At 46.3% G+C, this 20091-nt stretch overlaps 1 protein-coding gene across 2 annotated transcripts; it reads right to left on the bottom strand.

Moving 5' to 3' along the window:
* Nucleotides 1-7822: 7822 nt before the first annotated feature.
* Nucleotides 7823-16469, bottom strand: LOC108666124. 2 transcript variants are annotated; one of them, XM_047881903.1, is made up of 11 exons: nucleotides 16090-16469; nucleotides 13975-14080; nucleotides 13590-13803; nucleotides 12307-12781; nucleotides 11542-11629; nucleotides 10949-11076; nucleotides 10485-10665; nucleotides 9256-10301; nucleotides 8791-8913; nucleotides 8619-8719; nucleotides 7823-7953 (listed from the first exon to the last, which is right to left on the bottom strand). In XM_047881903.1, the coding sequence occupies exons 1-10, from the start codon at nucleotides 16419-16421 to the stop codon at nucleotides 8710-8712; spliced, it is 2703 nt and encodes a 900-aa protein (XP_047737859.1). In that variant the 5' UTR covers nucleotides 16422-16469; the 3' UTR covers nucleotides 7823-7953; nucleotides 8619-8709. The 2 variants fall into 2 exon arrangements, with proteins under 2 accessions (XP_047737859.1, XP_047737858.1); XM_047881902.1 differs by having other exon boundaries at nucleotides 8619-8913.
* Between the last annotated feature and the right edge of the window lie 3622 nt (nucleotides 16470-20091).

Raw genomic sequence — 20091 nt, 5'->3', positions numbered from 1 at the left:
GGGCTCATGACTCACCCTGAACTGGAGGGGCTCATGACTCACCCTGAACTGGAGGGGCACATGACTCACCCTGAACTGGAGGGGCTCATGACTCACCCTGAACTGGAGGGGCACATGACTCACCCTGAACTGGAGGGGCTCATGACTCACCCTGAACTGGAGGGGCACATGACCTGTCTCTTATACACATCTAGATGTGTATAAGAGACAGATATACGGTTGCCTCATGGCACCTCAAGTGTTATGGTTGCCCCAGGTGCAAGGAAGGCGTTCAAGCAGCCAGGCGCGGGACGGCAGCTGGGGGGCGCTAAGCATGGAGAGCTGGGGGGCGCCATGGGGGGCGCTAAGCATGGGGACATGACTAAAGACTTCAAGACACGTCGCGGCAACGGTAAGCTGAGCGGCGCTAAGAAGCACGCGGCCAAGAAGACGGCGCACAAGACGCTGCGCACCCGACAGGCCAGGAAGGAGCTCAAGGAGAAGCTCGGCAAGAAGGAGAAGACGATCAATAAGGACAAGCAGAAGGCTAAGGCTTTGCTCAAGGAGGAAAAAGCTCAGAAGAAGAAAGAGAAACGAGAGAGAAAGGCTAAGGCGCTGGCTAACAAGAAACGGGAGTAGGTCCAGCCGTGACGAAACTCATGAAGCGCATGAAACATGAGATGCGTTAGTTTCAGTGAATGCAAAGATAAGTAAGCGAGGTTATGAACACGTGGCAAACTTATATATATTATAATCAAATAGCATAAGAGATATTGTTGCGTGGGTGCCATTGAACCTGCACGCCCTGTGTGTCAATGCCACAGAAATTACAGCTATAATATGCAGCAGTTAATACGGCTAGCCGTAGTGAAACGGTTAATACGGCATTAATATTAATAATAATATTATTATTTATTACTAATATTAGCGCTCATTGCATATGAACGTAAGGGATAAATAGCGCTCACTGCGCATGAGAGTCAGGAGTCGATCATGCATCTCATTCTATTCATTCTAATTATATTACCGTATGAGATTATGGAGTGTGTACTGGAGAATATGTTTGAGACGAGACCGAGTGCTATAGACACTGAGAGAACATGACGTCAGCACGAACTAATAAGTCTTAAAGGGCTGGGCACTTCAATATGTCATTTGCTGTAGCTTGCACGGCTGCCGCCATGTACTGATCATTGTAATAGCAGCACGTATAGGAGATAGTAGCAGCGTATCTATTCCTCTGTATTGTCTTTGTTACCTATACCGCCATATATCAATATAAGTCTTAGTGTATTTACTTATCCTTCACACTCTCATCGAACACCTGCTATAAGGTTTATAGCCTACATGAAATATATTTACGAGGGACATTCATCATATCATACCTGCCTGCCATCAGCGTAAGGAATGAATACGCTCATGTTGCGGTCACTGTGCATAAGCATATGAGACAAATACGCTCACTGTACACGAGCGTAAGGGATGAATACGCTGAAACATCAGCCGCTCGTACAGCTCCATACCTCACACATCAGCTCCCTGTACAGCTCCATACCTCACACATCAGCTCCCTGTACAGCTCCATACCTCACACATCAGCTCCCTGTACAGCTCCATACCTCACACATCAGCTCCCTGTACAGCTCCATACCTCACACATCAGCTCCCTGTACAGCTCCATACCTCACACATCAGCTCCCTGTACAGCTCCATACCTCACACATCAGCTCCCTGTACAGCTCCATACCTCACACATCAGCTCCCTGTACAGCTCCATACCTCACACATCAGCTCCCTGTACAGCTCCATACCTCACACATCAGCTCCCTGTACAGCTCCATACCTCACACATCAGCTCCCTGTACAGCTCCATACCTCACACATCAGCTCCCTGTACAGCTCCATACCTCACACATCAGCTCCCTGTACAGCTCCATACCTCACACATCAGCTCCCTGTACAGCTCCATACCTCACACATCAGCTCCCTGTACAGCTCCATACCTCACACATCAGCTCCCTGTACAGCTCCATACCTCACACATCAGCTCCCTGTACAGCTCCATACCTCACACATCAGCTCCCTGTACAGCTCCATACCTCACACATCAGCTCCCTGTACAGCTCCATACCTCACACATCAGCTCCCTGTACAGCTCCATACCTCACACATCAGCTCCCTGTACAGCTCCATACCTCACACATCAGCTCCCTGTACAGCTCCATACCTCACACATCAGCTCCCTGTACAGCTCCATACCTCACACATCAGCTCCCTGTACAGCTCCATACCTCACACATCAGCTCCCTGTACAGCTCCATACCTCACACATCAGCTCCCTGTACAGCNCACCGACCCCCCCCCACCTGCTTGAGCGTGGGCAGGTCCCCCAGCGGGGGAGGCAGGGAGCGCAGGTAGCCCCACACCTCCATGAACTCCGTCCGCGCCAGCAGCCCTTCCTCGCACAGCCGCAGCGCCGCCAGCGCGTAGCGGAACAGCACCTGCAGCAGTAGGTGCTTTATGTAAACCTTGCAACAACAAACCTTTATGTAAACCTCCTTGCAACATTCAAGAGACAACTGGACAAGTGGTTGAGCAAGATCCCGGACTGTCCAGTATTGGGAAACTACCATCAGCAAGTGACAAGCAACAGCATCTTGCATCAGCTGGCCCAAAGGAGACAAATAGACGGAACACGTCCAACGTTACATCTGATGACGACTCGGAGACGGAGGACGACGAAGGCGGCGCATCAGCGTGACCGTGGACTAGGAAGTCCCGAACTCATCATAAGGTCGTAAGGTCATGTATAGCGCCTGCAGCAGTAGGTGCTTTATAGTGAACAGCACCAGCAGCAGTAGGCAGGTGCTTTACATTGAACAGCGCCTGCAGCAGTAGGCAGGTGCTTTACATTGAACAGCGCCTGCAGCAGTAGGCAGGTGCTTTACATTGAACAGCACCTGCAGCAGTAGGCAGGTGCTTTACATTGAACAGCACCTGTTAAACTTACTATTTTTGCAGCATAAACTCTTCTTTTGTTCTCAGCTCATCAATTAAAGACATGCCGTTAATGCACATCACTCAGAAATAAGACAGTATAGCTCCATGGAACTGTAGAGGCGGCATACAGGGTCATCAATATTTAGCGTTACATTTTCTTCAATATCAATTGTTGATAATTGTCCTCGACATTTGTCATTTGTTTACACCTTCTCATTAATCTTTATCATTATTTATCATCTTTATGGTGTCAAAAAACACCAACTGTCTGCTCAAGTTGTTGACAAACGCCTTCAAAGATCCAAGATTCTTCTTTCCCTCATTCATGATAGCACGCTGCCAAACCTCGTTTTCAGTGATGAGAAGATATTCAATGTTGAACACCACTTCAACTCCCAAAATGATCGAATTTGGTCGAAGAATGGGACGAAGGATCCCGAGTGGTGACTAGGAAGCAATGTCCGACCTCAGTGATGGTCTGGGCAGCCGTAACAGAGTCCTCAAGGAGTCCCCTCTTTTTTGTTGACAAAGGGGTGAAATTGAATCAGAAGAACTATCGAGATGCCATCCTTGTTGGTGCATTGTTGCCCTGGGCACGAAAGCACTTCAAAAAACGTCCCTGGTCGTTCCAGCAGGACTCTGCACCATACCATGGGGCCAAATCGACTCGGGAGTGGCTGTCCGAGAATGTTCCCCACTTCATTACCAAAGATGAATGGCCCCCATCGTCACCCGATCTGAATCCTCTGGATTTTGGGATCTGGTCATACCTTGAGAGCAAGGTCTCGACCGTTCACCATCACAGTTTGGACGCCCTAAAGGTCAAACTGCTGAAGGAGTGGGCCAAAATCCCGCAGTGTCATTCGTGACTCGTGTAAGGCGTTCTCTAAGCGTCTACAACTCGTTATTGATGCAGATGGTGGACATATTGAATGAAATTGTGGGAATTGTATCTCTGAACCTCTGCCTACATTAATACATTTTCAAACATTTACAATTGTGTTTCATTTCATAGTTCTAACCACTTAAAGTTGTAACGCTAAATATTGATGACCCTGTAAGTTCTCACCTCAGCAATTAAAGTCATGCCGTTAGTGCACATCACTCAGAAATAAGACAGTACGCTCCATGGAACTGTAGAGGCGATATATGTTCTCAGCTCATGAATTAAAGACATGCCGTTATTGCACATTACTCAGAGATAGAACAGTAGGCTCCATGGAGCAGCGGTTGGTCACCTTGGATCCCTCGAGCAAGAAGCTGTCCCAGATGTGGAGGTAGATGGTGTGCGGCATCTCCTCCACAAACACACACAGGAACCAGTTGAAGGTGATCATGCTGATGTCGATACGGTGCTGACTGAGGTGCGTGTGTAGCTGTGGCAGCTTCTCTGCTATCAGCACGAGCAGCACGCGCTGTGTACACAGGGCAGTAAGCATTAATACAGCAGCACACAGGCAAGGCAATGAGTTCTAGTATAGCAGCACACAGACAAGGCAACGGGCCCAAACAATGCCCAGGCAGTGAATATATATCGAAATCCTGCACCTAACGCAGACTTAATTACCGAGTCATAAAACAGCGAAAAATGACCTGCAGTTAATAGACCTGCGGCCCTAACATCAAGAAAATAAATGAAAGATTGTATGAATCTTCCAATACATCAGTGACAAGAAATGGAGGTTGAAAACATCTTCCTGTCCGCGGGACGGACGCTCCAGTAAACAAGGATTTTAACTGCCACCTGATTTATGATGGATGTAATGGACAGAACTGGTGCTGGTGCGGCGAGTAGTACTGCTCACCTGGTCCACCTGAGGCCCCACGAGGCGCGGCGAGTAGTACTGCTCACCTGGTCCACCTGAGGCCCCACAAGGCGCGGCGAGTAGTACTGCTCACCTGGTCCACCTGAGGCCCCACGAGGCGCGGCGAGTAGTACTGCTGAGGCATGAGGTGCTCGACGATGGCCACGAGGCACCAGAACGCGTCCACCTCGGACAGGAAGAGCAGCGCGACGGCGGCCAGGCGGTTGAGGCCCTGCAACACACAACCACGATAGAGGACGCCACATCACACATTGCTTAATACAAGGGCTGTGTAATGTTTTATTTATACAAGGGCTGTGTACTGTTTTGTTTATACAAGGGCTGTGTACTGTTTTGTTTATACAAGGGCTGTGTACTGTTTTGTTTATACAAGGGCTGTGTAATGTTTTGTTTATACAAGGGCTGTGTAATGTTTTGTTTATACAAGGGCTGTGTAATGTTTTGTTTATACAAGGGCTGTGTACTGTTTTGTTTATACAAGGGCTGTGTAATGTTTTATTTTAGTCAACAAAGGCCGGAGTGGGGACGGGGCCTGGCAGTAGGTGACCCACCAGGCAGTAGGTGACCCACCTGGCAGGAGGTGACCCACCTGGCAGTAGGTGACCCACCAGGCAGTAGGTGACCCACCTGGCAGTAGGTGACCCACCAGGCAGTAGGTGACCCACCAGGCAGTAGGTGACCCACCTGGCAGTAGGTGACCCACCTGGCAGTAGGTGACCCACTTGGCAGTAGGTGACCCACCTGGCAGTAGGTGACCCACCTGGCAGTAAGCCACCTCGGTGTTGTGCGCGGCGAAGGCGAGCAGCACGCGCCGCAGCCGCACGATGTTGTCCGCGAACTCGTGCTCGTAGAAGCGATTGTTGGGCAGCGTGCGCAGCAGGTCCAGCTCCACCTGCGGCAGTTGGGAGTTGTCCATTAGGCAAGTACTTACGTTCACTTAGCGAATTTTGAAAGTACAGGCCCTGAGGGCGACTGTACGTAACAGAAAATATTTTAAAGTTGTCGTACGTGGCGGCAACCATCAGTGCAAGTCATTTCACGCTCACTAGAACGTATCCTTTTTGAGAAGTAGGCTCGTGACAATATTGCTCCGGTTACTCATGTCAGGCGGTAGAGGGTTAGGGCTGAGCAACAAGAATCGCGCATACGAGTTACTGTGAGGAAGAATGTGACGTGACAGGACATGCTGTCGCAACCCTCGTCGGACGTGACCTATGAAGCAAGTATGTCGTGCACACGCGAGCACCTTTTTCATCACAAGCGCACCTGTTTGACGGTCTTGAGGCTGACGACGTCGAAGGCGGCGTCGTGGTCGCGCCTGACGATGCAGCGCGCCAGCAGGTCCTCGTAGTACGTCTCCGGCAGCTGCGCGCGTCTCACGCCCACGTGGCTCTCTATCAGCAGTTGCCACACGCGCCCCTGCACACACGCGCACATCCTTAAAAGTGGGCGGCACAAGTGCACATCCTTAAAAGTGGGCGGCACACACGCGAATCCTTATAGTAAGTGGGCGGCACACACGCGCATGCTTTGAGTGGGCAATGTCGCCACACGCGAGACAGCGTCATACACTCTTGTTGTTTTTGTTGTTTGTTGCGTCGTGAAACACCGGCACGTTGAGGGGGCAGCCTAAGGGGTGGGCGCGGTGGGCGACCGCGATAGGCGGGAGGTGGGCAAATGATGGGAGGGAGGTTAGAATTCGTGCAGCCAGGGGAGGACTGTCCCATAGGGAGGAGACGAGGAGGTCCGTGGGGAAGGACGGGCAGGATAAGAGGTGCTCAGTGTAGAGGAGGAGACTCCCACTCACCGCACAAGCCGCGCTTGAGGAGCGGCGCACCATGAACGTGTAGCACGTAAGATGGCTGCAGCAGCCCGACCCTAGGTGAGCGACAGGGCGAGGGAGCAAGGCTTCCTCGGGGGCGATTGTGGGCGAAGGGGCGGCCAGGATCCTGCTTTTCACGGGGATCTCCGCGGTGTGGGATGCGGTTGCCATGTGAAGGGTCCGCCTGATCTCCCCATAGGAGCCCGCTGGCGAAAAGCTGCCTCGCAAAACGGGGACCACGAGATGACCGAAACGGGCCTGCAAGGTCGCCTGCATGAGTCTCGTCCCAGGAGTGGTGGAGACAAGCGGGATAGAAGGATGATGGGTCTGGAGGGCGCTCGTCAGGTATAGCGAGCAAGCGAGATGAAGGTGAGAGGCCAAAAGAAGAAATTCTGTTACGGTGTGCAGGTTAGCAATGGCGGTCATCTTGAGGCGGCCGGTGGCAACTTGGCAAGTCTTAGGGCAGAGTTCTGCACGACCTGCAGGCCCGCGACGACGCAGCGAGAGGTAAGTAGGCACCTTATTGGGGCTCACACTCAGCAGTGGCAGCTGTGAAAAGGGCGAGCAAATGAACAATGAGTGCATCCATACAAGGGCTCATGACTCACCCTGTACTGCAGGGGCTCATGACTCACCCTGAACTGGAGGGGCACATGACTCACCCTGAACTGGAGGGGCACATGACTCACCCTGAACTGGAGGGGCACATGACTCACCCTGAACNCACCAGCCATCACAACCTGGCCTGCACGCATCACACCGGCCATCACAACCTGGCCTGCACGCATCACACCGGCCATCACAACCTGGCCTGCACGCATCACACCGGCCATCACAACCTGGCCTGCACGCATCACACCGGCCATCACAACCTGGCCTGCACGCATCACACCGGCCATCACAACCTGGCCTGCACGCATCACACCGGCCATCACAACCTGGCCTGCACGCATCACACCGGCCATCACAACCTGGCCTGCACGCATCACACCGGCCATCACAACTTGGCAACCTGCTGAGCCTGCAATAACCTGCTGGGCCTGCAATAACCTGCTGCAGCCTGCAATAACCTGCTGCAGCCTGCAATAACCTGCTGGAGCCTGCAATAACCTGCTGGAGCCTGCAATAACCTGCTGGAGCCTGCAATAACCTGCTGGAGCCTGCAATAACCTGCTGCAGCCTGCAATAACCTGCGTAAGGCCCTCCGTAGTGCAGGTCTGGGCCTGCCGGCCTAGGGAGGCGGCGCAGCGCTGCAGGCCGTCCTCGTCTGTAGGGCTCACGCAGAAGCCGCACTCGTCGTACAGCCTGCCGCGCCTGCTCACCGCCCTGCACACAACACAAACATTATTGTCTACATAACTAATACTTGTACTCATTCATACAGGGACAATACACGCTCACCGGACTCTGAGCAGACGGTCGCAATTCTTAGACCGTAGGGCCTAGACGGCATCAGGCGTGGGGTGGAAGCCGAGGGTGTGTGTGACCGCAGACAGAGGCGTCCAGAGATCATACATAGCATACTCATGAATGCTTGGCATTATGGCCAATGAGCATAGAGGTAAGAGATGCTTGTGTTTACGACCATCGAGAATGAATGGTCGTCATTATTCATGACGGTCGCAGAGAATGAATGGTCGTCATCATTCATTAACGACTCACATGAAATGAGAATTACGGTCACATTGGTGACATTTAAGCGATAACGCTGAATGTCTAACAACAGACAGCGTGTGCTGGATCTCATTGAGCGCCACCAAAATAAGAAATAAATACAGAAAAAAAGGTCTGAGAAATGGACTAACTAAAGAGACAATAGATGCCCTAATTAAGTTACTATTAATTAGTATGGTCTCAGAAATGGACTAACTAGAGACAATAGACGGCCTAATTAAGTTCCTAATAATTAGTATGGTCTGAGAAATGGACTAATTAATGAGACAATAGACGGCCTAATTAAGTTCCTAATAATTAGTAGGCAGGGAACGCACCCGAGCTGCGGTGTGTGGGCGAGGGCGTCGGAGAGCATCCTGGCGAGCGTGTCTCTGTCGTGCTGCTGGGAGGGCGGACTGTGCAGATCGTTCAGGAGCACCAGGTACTTGCTGTGTACACGCTGGTACCTCGCCTCCCACACGCTACACTCGCTGTACACACACACAGCACCAGGTACTTGCTGTGTACACGCTGGTACCTCGCCTCCCACACGCTACACTCGCTGTACACACACACAGCACCAGGTACTTGCTGTGTACACGCTGGTACCTCGCCTCCCACACGCTACACTCGCTGTACACACACACAGCAACAGGTACTTGCTGTGTACACGCTGGTACCTCGCCTCCCACACGCTACACACACACACAGCACCAGGTACTTGCTGTGTACATGCTGGTACCTCGCCTCCCACACGCTACACACACACAGCACCAGGTACTTGCTGTGTACACGCTGCACACAGCACCGACTTGTTCCTCCACACACAATACAAATACTCGTACAATACTCCCTAAATACTCACTATCTGAGCCGCTCCTTCACACACAACACTCGTACAATACTCCCTAAATACTCACTATCTGAGCCGCTCCTTCACACACAACACTCGTACAATACTGCCTAAATACTCACTATCTGATCCGCTCCTCGCGCTGCTTCATGAAGTCGGACGCGCGGCTGAGGTCGACGATCTGCTTGTGTAGGAATGCGTTCTGCGCCTTGTAGGCGAGGTAGGACTCTTGGTAGCGGTCCTTCTCCTGCAGGACGCTATCCAGGTCAGCAACAGGCGCGCTGGACTGGCCGCAGGACTCTGGGTAGCGGTTCCTCTCTGGCAGGACACTGTCCAGGTCATTACTTCGTCCAGAAGGAGGCGTGCGGGTCAAGCTATCAGTGGCTCCTGCTGACGTCCGCGGGTTACCTTTCAGGGCCACATCGAACTGATCTGATCCCAGATCCACGCCGACCACCGCGACTTGAACATCGTTCCCGACAGAGACGGCCGAATGATCGTCCCGGCCAGAGACGGCCGAATGATCATAGCGGAGACTTTTGACTCCCGGCACCAAATGATCCCTTCCTGAGCGCCATTCAACCTCAGCATTTGAAGTAAAGAAATGAGGTGGACCACGATTTAGCTCGCTAGCAACATCAGCCGCATTCGTTGGTGCGTGGCTGCGTTCATTGAGACGACCAGACCAACAGCTGCCCCTGACAGCATCAGTATCGGCATTCAGGAGACCTGCACTCGGCAGATCCGTCACGAGGTCAGGCGAGTTGGACAACTCAGGCGCCGAGTCAGAGCACGCACGATCATAAGGTTTCTTAGAGTTACCACTAACCAGGCGTGGTAAGATTTGAGATGAATTAGTAAACACGGTTTGAGGCGAAGTGTTACGTCGCACGCCCGGCGTTGGTGCAAGGGACGACCTACTGCCCTGCAAGTCGCTCCTTGGGGCCGACGCAGGCGGTTCCTCAGCGACGCTGGACAAAAGTGACTCGATCTCCGAGTTGCGTTCAGAATGAATAAAAGGCGGAGCCGAACTTTGTAGAGGACATCTCATGTTCACCACAGAGGCGTCCAAGAAGCTGCACATCCGCTCTCCTCGGCCGGCCACGGCGTGTGATGTCTTGAACTCCTGCAGCTCGTCAGAGATGCTTCTGATGGCATTGTCCTTAGCCTGGCGAGCAGAAAAGTCTTTCAGGGAACAGTAATTATCACCAGTGAAGCTTTGCTAAGATATTTAAGTCCATGGCGCGAGATGAGGACGTAAGGACATGCATATCGTACTAGACAAACCTGCCCTTCAATCGAGAGTCTGGTAAGAAGAGCGCTATGTTCTAAATTATAAAAGTGGACTAACTTTGACGAGCGTTGAGAGGAGGTCGACCTGCTCGCTGAGATGCCGCGTCTGCTGTCTCAGTTCAGCGATCTCATTCTTCTGGCGACAGTCGCTCTGTTCGAACTCGACCAACGCGCGATCTTTTTCTCGGAGAATTTCCAGTAGATGCTCATCGCTGCCGCTCACCTCGTCCAGTCGGGAACTGAAACGGAGAGAGACGGTTAGCTGGATCGCCCAGACGGGTGCTAGGGACAGGCTGGATCACCCAGACGGTAAAGTACCTCATCTGTCTCTGGCGGTAGAGCAGCGCCAGGTCCTGTTGCAGTGAATACCTCGTCTGTCTCTGGCGGTAGAGCAGCGCCAGGTCCTGTTGCAGTGCATACCTCGTCTGTCTCTGGCGGTAGAGCAGCGCCAGGTCCTGCTGCAGTGCATACCTCGTCTGTCTCTGACGGTAGAGCAGCGCCAGGTCCTGTTGCAGTGCATACCTCGTCTGTCTCTGACGGTAGAGCAGCGCCAGGTCCTGCTGCAGGAGCTCGATGCCCTCCTTGGCGGCCTGCAGCTCCTCAGTGCGCGCCGTCAGGCGATCCTCCGTCGCTGCCAGGGCGCGGCGTAGCTGAGCAATGAAATAATGCCCTACATTTCACCGCCGATTGCAGATGGAGGTTAAACATTTCAAAGAAGATAATCATTGATTCAAGAAGTACCAAATTAGGTACCTACATAAAATTAGTGTCCTGACAACATCCAAGGTGTGATCATGTACCAAAGACAACATCAAGCACATCACCACCAGCAACATCACCACATCAGAGGGAATATCACAAACCCGCAGTTTCAGAGGACAAGAATGAGTGAGAACAGCTGCCCGCCTCACTCCCCAGCTCTGCTGCCTCAGCCTCACCTGACTGCAGTTGCCACAGCTGCCCGCCTCACTCCCCAGCTTTGCTGCCTCTGCCTCACCTGACTGCAGTTGCCACAGCTGCCCGCCTCACTCCCCAGCTCTGCTGCCTCTGCCTCACCTGGATGCAGTTGCCACAGCTGCCCGCCTCACTCCCCAGCTCTGCTGCCTCTGCCTCACCTGACTGCAGTTGCCACAGCTGCTCGCCTCACTCCCCAGCTCTGCTGCCTCTGCCTCCATTGAACTTCGTTTGCTGCTTCGTCTGATGCTGGGCAAAGAGGCAGCATAATCAATCAACCTTTATGTTAATAATTATTTTCAATACTTGGGCTTTCCAAGCATTATTCTGATTATGAAGATTGCTGTACTAATTATCTTAAGGAGATATTCTACTACTATATTGATTATAAAGATAATTGTACTAACTATCTTACTGAGATATTCTACTATAGGTACTGATTATGAAGGTAAGTGAACAAACCATCATACACTACCTATAATCTATATTGTACCATCCTAAGGATACCCTAAGGCCTAGCAGTCATTAGCAGGATTAGGTTCACAGAAATGGAAGCACCAAACCCATCAGGACCATAACGGCCCTGAAGAAAATGTTATATTGCAGAGTAAGTACATGTGAGATTGGAGGCCAGAAGGGATAATGCTTCATTGATATTAGAATGATCTAAACATGGACATTTTAATCCATAAAAATAGGACCTTACAGAACACTGGAGGTTTGGTTAACATAACTGAATACAATGAATCTATATAAAATTTTTCTCTGTCAAGTATACATGATCCAAGTTGGAAATTCAAACTTTCATATAATCATAAAATTACAATTGAATAAACAGGAAAAAAGGACTAACTCCAAAAACATAAGAACAAAATAAAGCATTGAAGATACCACAAGCCTCCTGTGTGAGGTGGCAGCATCTGTACCTGGACAGTGAAGCCTTCAGGTCAGCACCAATTTGTCTGAAGCCAGTGAATGTCTCAGAACTGGGCGAGGGCGTGGCACAAACATTCATGGCTGAAGTTGTAGGTGAGATGAAACATTCTTGCAAGTTGTGTCTCTCAGTTGTACCACGTGATGACATCTTGGAAATATTTCCTTCAGTTTTGCCAGCAGAGAAGTGGGACCGGAAACTTTTAGAAAAATTCTTAGGGCGAAGTTGGAATGAATAACTTTCAGCTTCAGAAGAAATTGGACAAGGCAAAGCATGATCTTCACTCAAGGAGCTTTCATTTTTTATCCCATTTGAAGGTTTAATACATTCACAGCGGCCATTAGAAACCAACCCATTCCTGCCCTGGTCTTGGCTATGCTCAAGCAAATGGACAGTTCTTGGACGCTCGGGCCTCCCGCCAAACTGTGGATCCCTCAGAATCACTTCATGCTTGCCAGTATTCAGGCCTGTTGAATAATTATATTGGTAACTAGTATTAAGTAGAATAGATTGTTAGAGAAGTATTATGAAAAATATTCTTGTTTGCTGCTATTCCCTAATTAGTAACTGGCACAGAGAATGGGATAGTTTGTTCAATTTACACTTTCCTTGTGTAAATTACATTTACAATGTAAATCCTCTGAGTAGCCAGAAACACTGAACAATTTGAATGAAAACAAGAACATAATTCTGCTCATAAATTTGCAAGCAAGCAGGGTATAATTCAGGCATGATAATATTTGAACAAGTGCATTTATCATGTTGAGTGTAAGAATCTGAAACTATATTTTTCTGTTACATGTAACTCATATTTTGCAACTGATTTAAGTTCCTAGGCTGGATAGATCTTGAATATATAAACTAATATTTCTAGTATTCTACCCTGACTGCAAGAAACAACGCTCCTTCTAAAACATTACAGAATATTCCAAGTTTTCACTCAAACTTTAAAGAATGGGGAGAAATAAAGACTTTATAATTAACCACAGCTCAGTGAGATGACACAAGGGACCGAAAAACAATAAGGTGAAGCATATTATACTTAAGTCATAACTACATTAAACATTTCATATGAAAAATAAATCATCTAATTTAATTACATTCTACTCATGGAAGCAGACAAATTAAAAAGTTAGATAAATTGCTTTAAATTTTCTGACGAGTAATATGAATGAATTTGAGCAGCAAGAAGAGAATCCATATATATTATTTGTAATTCATATACCTATCATAAGTAAAACAAATTGTAGGAAGTAGATGAAGAAAAAGACTCACTTTCATGACTGAGAGTCCGAGGGAAGGCTTTGGTCTTCTCAGGGTTATTAAATATTGCGTGAGGAGAAAGTTTTTTTGCAGAGGCTCGTAAACCAAGAGCCACTTTGCTCTTTGAACTTTGTAACACATCAACTAGTTTGGATCGGGACAGTTCTGGAGGAGGTGAACTTGGTAAACTTGTGTACCACTGAATGGTTGTGGATGCGCCATCCTCCTGAGAGGGATGATTCATTGTTAATACAGCAAGATTTGAGCTCACTGCTACAGACGCACAACAATGACACCAGATAAAAATAAAATTATGATCAACCCTAATGAGATGGAACAGAGTTCTATATTACTTATTCAGGTTCTGTCTTTTGATTGAAAGCTAAATTAAACTTACCTGACAACGACTCATGAAGCGGACTTTGCCCTCCTGCAAACTCTCCAACCACCATTGTCGGGAACTGTCATCACCAGCAGCAAAATAATGCGTTTCACCATCACACCTTCAAATGCAAGAATGATCAGATGTTACTTGTATGACCAAGAGCATTCACATTATTGTACCTACTGAAAGAATTACATTCAAATGTAAGAGCAGCATCCCCATTAATTAAGGTAATCTAGTTCACTGCTGGCTCCAATCATCCAACAGCCTGGATACACCACTTCCAGAGAAGAGGTTTGCATTGGAGCTGGGTAGATTTCATTAAAAAATTTCTATAACTAACCGCAGGTTTTCTAATACCTCTGGGGGTGCAGATTGGTGCTCATCTGAGATTGTCAAAACACAAAAATACTCATAATCTCATCAACATTCACACTTATGCATCAATATCAAACCATATCAGTGATCAGACCTTTAGACTGATCATCCTTGCAACACACAATCATCTGTTCAACAATAACATTCAAATTTGTGCTTCCCTTAGAAGATAGAACATTCAGCCACAGATGCATTCACTATAATATCCTAAGGTACAAAAAATTTTTGAATTGTAATATCATCTACATAATCCTAAAATAATAAAAGAAGTAAAAACCATTGGGCCAATCAACTCAGCCTTCCATCTAGCCCCCTCTCCACACTACATTCTACTCTTGACTTGCTTCTCCTCTTCGTAAGCCTCTATGAGCTCTCTTTATACTTACTATCACAGCCACAGTGGCTCATGATCATTGTGATCCATGCCTCACATCTTCTCTAAAACCTCACCCCTCTCACTCCAATTGCCTCCATCATAGAATGTCATCCTCTCTCATACCGTAAAATGGGGTAACTTAGACCACTTTTTTTCTTATAAATGATGCCATTTTCTTACTAGCTAAATTAAACTTGAATTGAAACATGCAAAATACAGGTCTATACTCTAGCTTCACTCACCATAAATTGCTGGCTCCTGCCTCTCATAGTCTTTATGTAATTTCAAAAAAAGTGATGGTCTTTGTTACCCCAGCTCTTGGGGTAACTTAGACCGGGTGGTAAAATCACTTATTTTTTTTGGTAAAATAACTCCAAATAACTCCAGGTTTTGGTGCATTGTAGTAGAACTCTTCTAGTTACATATGCAAATGACAAACTTAAGAAAAGTGTCATAGTTTGCAAATGGGGGGCGCCACCCCATAATGAGGGAAATGTGACTACCTAATGGCAGCCCTGATGGGGTAATATTGACTGGCTTGGATATTAAGTTAAAATTACCATATATAAGACTCTGTAGAGTCTGAAACACAAAGAAAAAACATAAATAGGCTGTCAAACATAAAATATGTTATATATGGTTATTTTATATTAACTTCCAAGCCGGTCTATGTTACCCCGTCAGGGCTGACATTAGGTGGTCTAAGTTACCCCATTTGGGGGCGGTGCCCCCCATTTGCAAACTATGGCACTTTCCTAAAATTTGTCATTTGCATATGTAACTAGAAGAGTTCTACTACAATGCATCACCTGGAGTTATTTAACCAAAAAATAAAAAAATTGGAGGGGGTACTCTGACAGGCTTTAAATAATAGCTTTTTTTCGTGGGTCACATTTTTAATTTTTTAACCTATTAGATATGCAAACTTTTTAAATCTTTCTATTGTATTATGTAGCCTCAGTATTAGGCCTTTCATGCCCATTGACAAAATTTTTCTATGTCAAATAGTTTTTGAGTTGTGGGGGTTTTTGTGAAAAAAAACGAAAAGTGGTCTAAGTTATCCCGCCGGTCTAAGTTACCCCATTTTACGGTATGCCAAACATTATACCATCAAGAGCCACTCTTTTCTTCCCATATCATGCACAGTAAATTTTATTTTCCTTCTTCTCATTCCACTGGTATGCACATCCATTCACAACCAGTTTATATTCCTGCCTTCAAGGCAGAATGAAAATCTAGAGGAAGAGCAGAAGAGCTGGGTCAGCTGGGAGCTGCTATCTGAAACAATATAATTATATAAAATTTTCTCCACAATTAACCAAAAATTCAACTAATTTCCCAACATCAGACTTAAAAATAATCAAGTTACTTACAAGATGCTGAAAATTCCATGAGGATCTTCAGGATCATAATTAAAAGTGGCTGAAGCAATGCTGATTGCTCCCAGGTATTGAGTGCAATCTTTGTCTTTGAAGCAGAACAGTTTGCAGGTGAGTTCTGAAAAAACCATCCATCGCTGATGGATCAAAGTCTTCACAATTCCTTCTCCTGCTGTATTTGCCAGCAGCTGAGACCATGACTTCTGATGTGATGAAAGCTTTCCCAAATACCCTGATATTTTATATTCTGGCTTGGAACACCCGTGACCAAAAATTTCATAGAAAGTACATGCTTTACCCGTTTCAAGCAAATCTTCTGCTGACATAATCAGTGAGGAAAATTCCTTTTAAAAAAATATCAACTCACTTGTCTCTGTAAATAAAAGATTAAAAAGTTTTTAACTATGAAATTTCTTCCATTTTATATTAACATGTACTATACCGTCAAATAGAGTAATAAGGGACAGGCAGGTTAAATCAGAAATATCATCCCATGTTTCATAGAAATGTTGTAGCAGCTAAACTAATCAAAATATTGCAAAATTGAAAATAATGATGTAAAGTTCAACATTTTTACTGCCTATTTAGCATAAAGCAACTCAAGAAATTATACATTTAGTACCTCTAAGAAAATCCCTGAAAAAAAGGGTGATAAGTGGGATTTAGGAAAACTGGAAAAATACCCTTGCTAAAGTCGCAGCCAAAAAAATCTTCACCAGATTAAAAAATTTCACTTACATAAAAGTTGCACACAGCTGTTGGCTTAAAAACATGATTCATTAAAAAAATGGCGTTCATTTCCGAAAAATGGGGAATAAGGGAAACCCCTAAAAATACGTTTACAGAAGAACCTAAATTAGCAAAGGTTCTAGTTAAAAAAAAAAGTAAAACAAAATTTAATCACATTTACCTTGCTCAGCAAAAAATTTTCTCAACAAAAAATTAATGCATCATCGGTCATCACAAAATTGTGCATAGAATGTCATAGATGGGATTGTGCACCGGGCAACATAGATTGAAAAGTAATTAACCTAAACTATGATTTATTTCTCTCTCTCAAAAAAAAAAAAAAAAAACATGATGGTTGTGACTATAATATTCCTTTCCATTTCAGGTGTTTTTTATAATCTTTTCTTGTTATAGTAAATTCACTTAGCCCAATTAAAATGGTGAGAAATTAAAAGCTGTCCTGTAAGCTTAAACTTACAGATACAGAAGAAATGCTATATGGCTGTGGATATGAAGATTGCAGTGGACAAGGTCATTGTAAATGCTCAATGGTATGTTCATGCATGAATACGGTAATACCACATCAATAACACAGTAATGAATGGATATGGTAATATTTGAATAAAGGAAATACAAGTAAAAATCACAGAAAATGTCATTTATTCTACATCTACATCATTTACGAAGGAAGATGAGGACTTCAGATTACTGTTAGTAATAGATGAGTACACTCTGCAGTCTGCATGTGTAAGGCCGCGAATTTAAGTAAGGTGAACCAATGGTTGGTTATACTTGGAAGTGCAGCAAAAGTGAGAGCGAGTAAGTATGAAGTATTGAGAGAAGTGTGGAAGAGTGTAGCAGTGTCTAGCATTATGTATGGATTGGATGTGATAGCATATAGTGATGGCGAGCTAGATAAATTGGAATTGGTACAAAATAGACTGGCGAGATTGGCACTAGGAGCCCCCAGGTGGACTGAAGTAGAGGCCCTGAGAGGAGACATGGGTTGGAGTACCTTCAAGGAAAGAAGAATGAGAGCAGTTTTGAGGTATAAAGTGAGACTGGAGCGAATGGATGATGAACGTTGGGCTCGGAAGATGTATATGTGGAAAATGAAGGTGAGCAAATGGGCACGCAGATGTCGGGCAGTGGTGCGTAAGTGTGGCATGCATGAAGCATGGGTGCGCCAAAGGCCCGCTGGGCCAATGGACGAATGGGTGGTGACAGTACGGGGTGCGATTAGGAGAGAGTGGGATGAAAAAGAGTGGAAAAGAGAAATAAATAAGCGAGTGAAAGACTATGGGCTGAAGGTATGGAAGCAAGGAATGGAGGGAAAGGACTCTCTAAGACTGTATGAGATGAAAGCGATGCCAAAATATGAATGTATGTATGATGATAGTAGAGGTGGGGACCTTCTGTTTTGTGTTAGGGCAGGCGCGCTAGGTGTGAATGGACGTACATACAGGTGGAATGAAAGGAGAGAAGATAAATGTTTTATGTGTGATGGGGATGAGAAGGAAACTGTAGAATACGGTAATCTCACTTGTTGATGGAATGTGGGGCGTATGAGAGAGAGCGTCAGTCTATGATTGAGGTGATTCTGAAAGAGAGAAGTTAGACTAACGAGGTGGGGCATGAGAGAACAAGCGAAGAGTGGATGGTGATAATTACGGGTCTGTCTGAGGGAGCAACTGCGGCTATGTTTGAGAGTGTGAAGAGATATTTGGAAAACGTGTGGAGGATGAGTGAGAGGAGAAGGATGTTATGAGTGGGGTCTTGAGGAATGGAGGGTTGAGAGAGGGGAGGGTGGGAAGATGTGTGAACGTGCCAAATTGTTTTAGTATGTGGTTTTACTTTTTTGCAATTGTTAAATTTTTATATTTTTTCTTAGGACAGCTGTGAATATGGTATATTTGAACTTTTTTGTTAACATAAGAGTGTGAACTTTTAATTTTTTTGATGCTAGTAAAAATTTTTAGGCAGCGTGTATGACCGATTTAAAGGTCGTGACCGTAGGTCACCATGCACCCCAATTCCAATTCCATGTTTCAAACAAGTGTCCCTTTGAATTACATTGTTCCCAGTTGTAATTAGGGATGCTTTTATTTTGCTTCTGGCACCTTACCACTCTCAGGAAAAATTAAGTTTTTTGGGGAATATTCCCATGCAAAATGCGCTTCCTGAAACCAATGGTACGTGCAGACGTCACAGTTAGTGCAAAATTACCTCAATACTGCGCAGGACTGTGCAGGATTGCTCAAAACAGCGCAGTTGGCAGTAGCATATGGCTGCACAGAGCAGGTGGCTGCAGCCAGCAACTGGCACTGAATCAGTGAATGCAGCAATGGTCTTCAGTGTGCATACCTGTGAGTCACATGGATACGATCCAGTAATTGCACTGCCACCATTTGACCGTTGTTAGCATTACCTGGCATTGAACGTGTTTACGGTCACTATTGTGCGTACGAAACAAACATAGACACGTGAACACTACAAGCACCGACACCCATTGCTCGGCATTGTGAGAATATAATACATCCTAGCATAGCTGCAGCTCATGGCGGCAGCAGGGATTGAACTATATACGGCTATAAATACACTACAAGCATTGGCACCTATTGGCATTGTGAGAAGATATTACATCATAGCATAGCTGCAGCTTTTGACAGCAGCAGGGATTGAAGTTCATTGAACTATATTTAGTTAAAAACACAAGCTTTAACAATGACACCTATTGCTGAGGCTATTGGTGATATGAGAAGTCAGAGAAGACATTGTTACAGCATTGAGCATGGCTCAGGAAATTCATGCGTGGAATTCTAGAAATGGAGGTTCAATTATAAAAAAGCTTTCCACTCAAGGTGGAATGCTTTCCCTAGATACAGTGCTCTGCAGTCTGCCAGGTGAGTGACTATAAATGAAAAGGAGGATCAAAAGTGGACAAACTGTTTCAATTGTATAGTACCTCAGATTTGCTGTAAAATTGTTTGAATGTCTTTTTTGATAGATATTTTCTATTTTTCTTTTATTTAATGGATTTTTTGAAAAATTTCCAGGTTTTTTGTTTGTAATGATCAAGTTTAAGTTAAGTACCTATTAAGTTAACCAGTACTGTAGTACATATACTATATTGGGGGCGGGGCTTATGGGCACAACCAATCACAGCTTGAAAGCATCCCCATCAACCAATCACAGCTTGAAAGCATCCCCATCAACCAATCACAGCTTGAAAGCATCCCCTAGGGGCTAAAATCACAATCCCATCAA

This window comes from Hyalella azteca, unplaced genomic scaffold, assembly GCF_000764305.2.
Source record: "Hyalella azteca isolate HAZT.00-mixed unplaced genomic scaffold, Hazt_2.0.2 contig9100, whole genome shotgun sequence".
Lineage (NCBI taxonomy): Eukaryota > Metazoa > Arthropoda > Malacostraca > Amphipoda > Hyalellidae > Hyalella > Hyalella azteca.
Note: the sequence above shows the minus strand (reverse complement) of the source record. Positions and strands in the feature narration are given on the sequence as shown.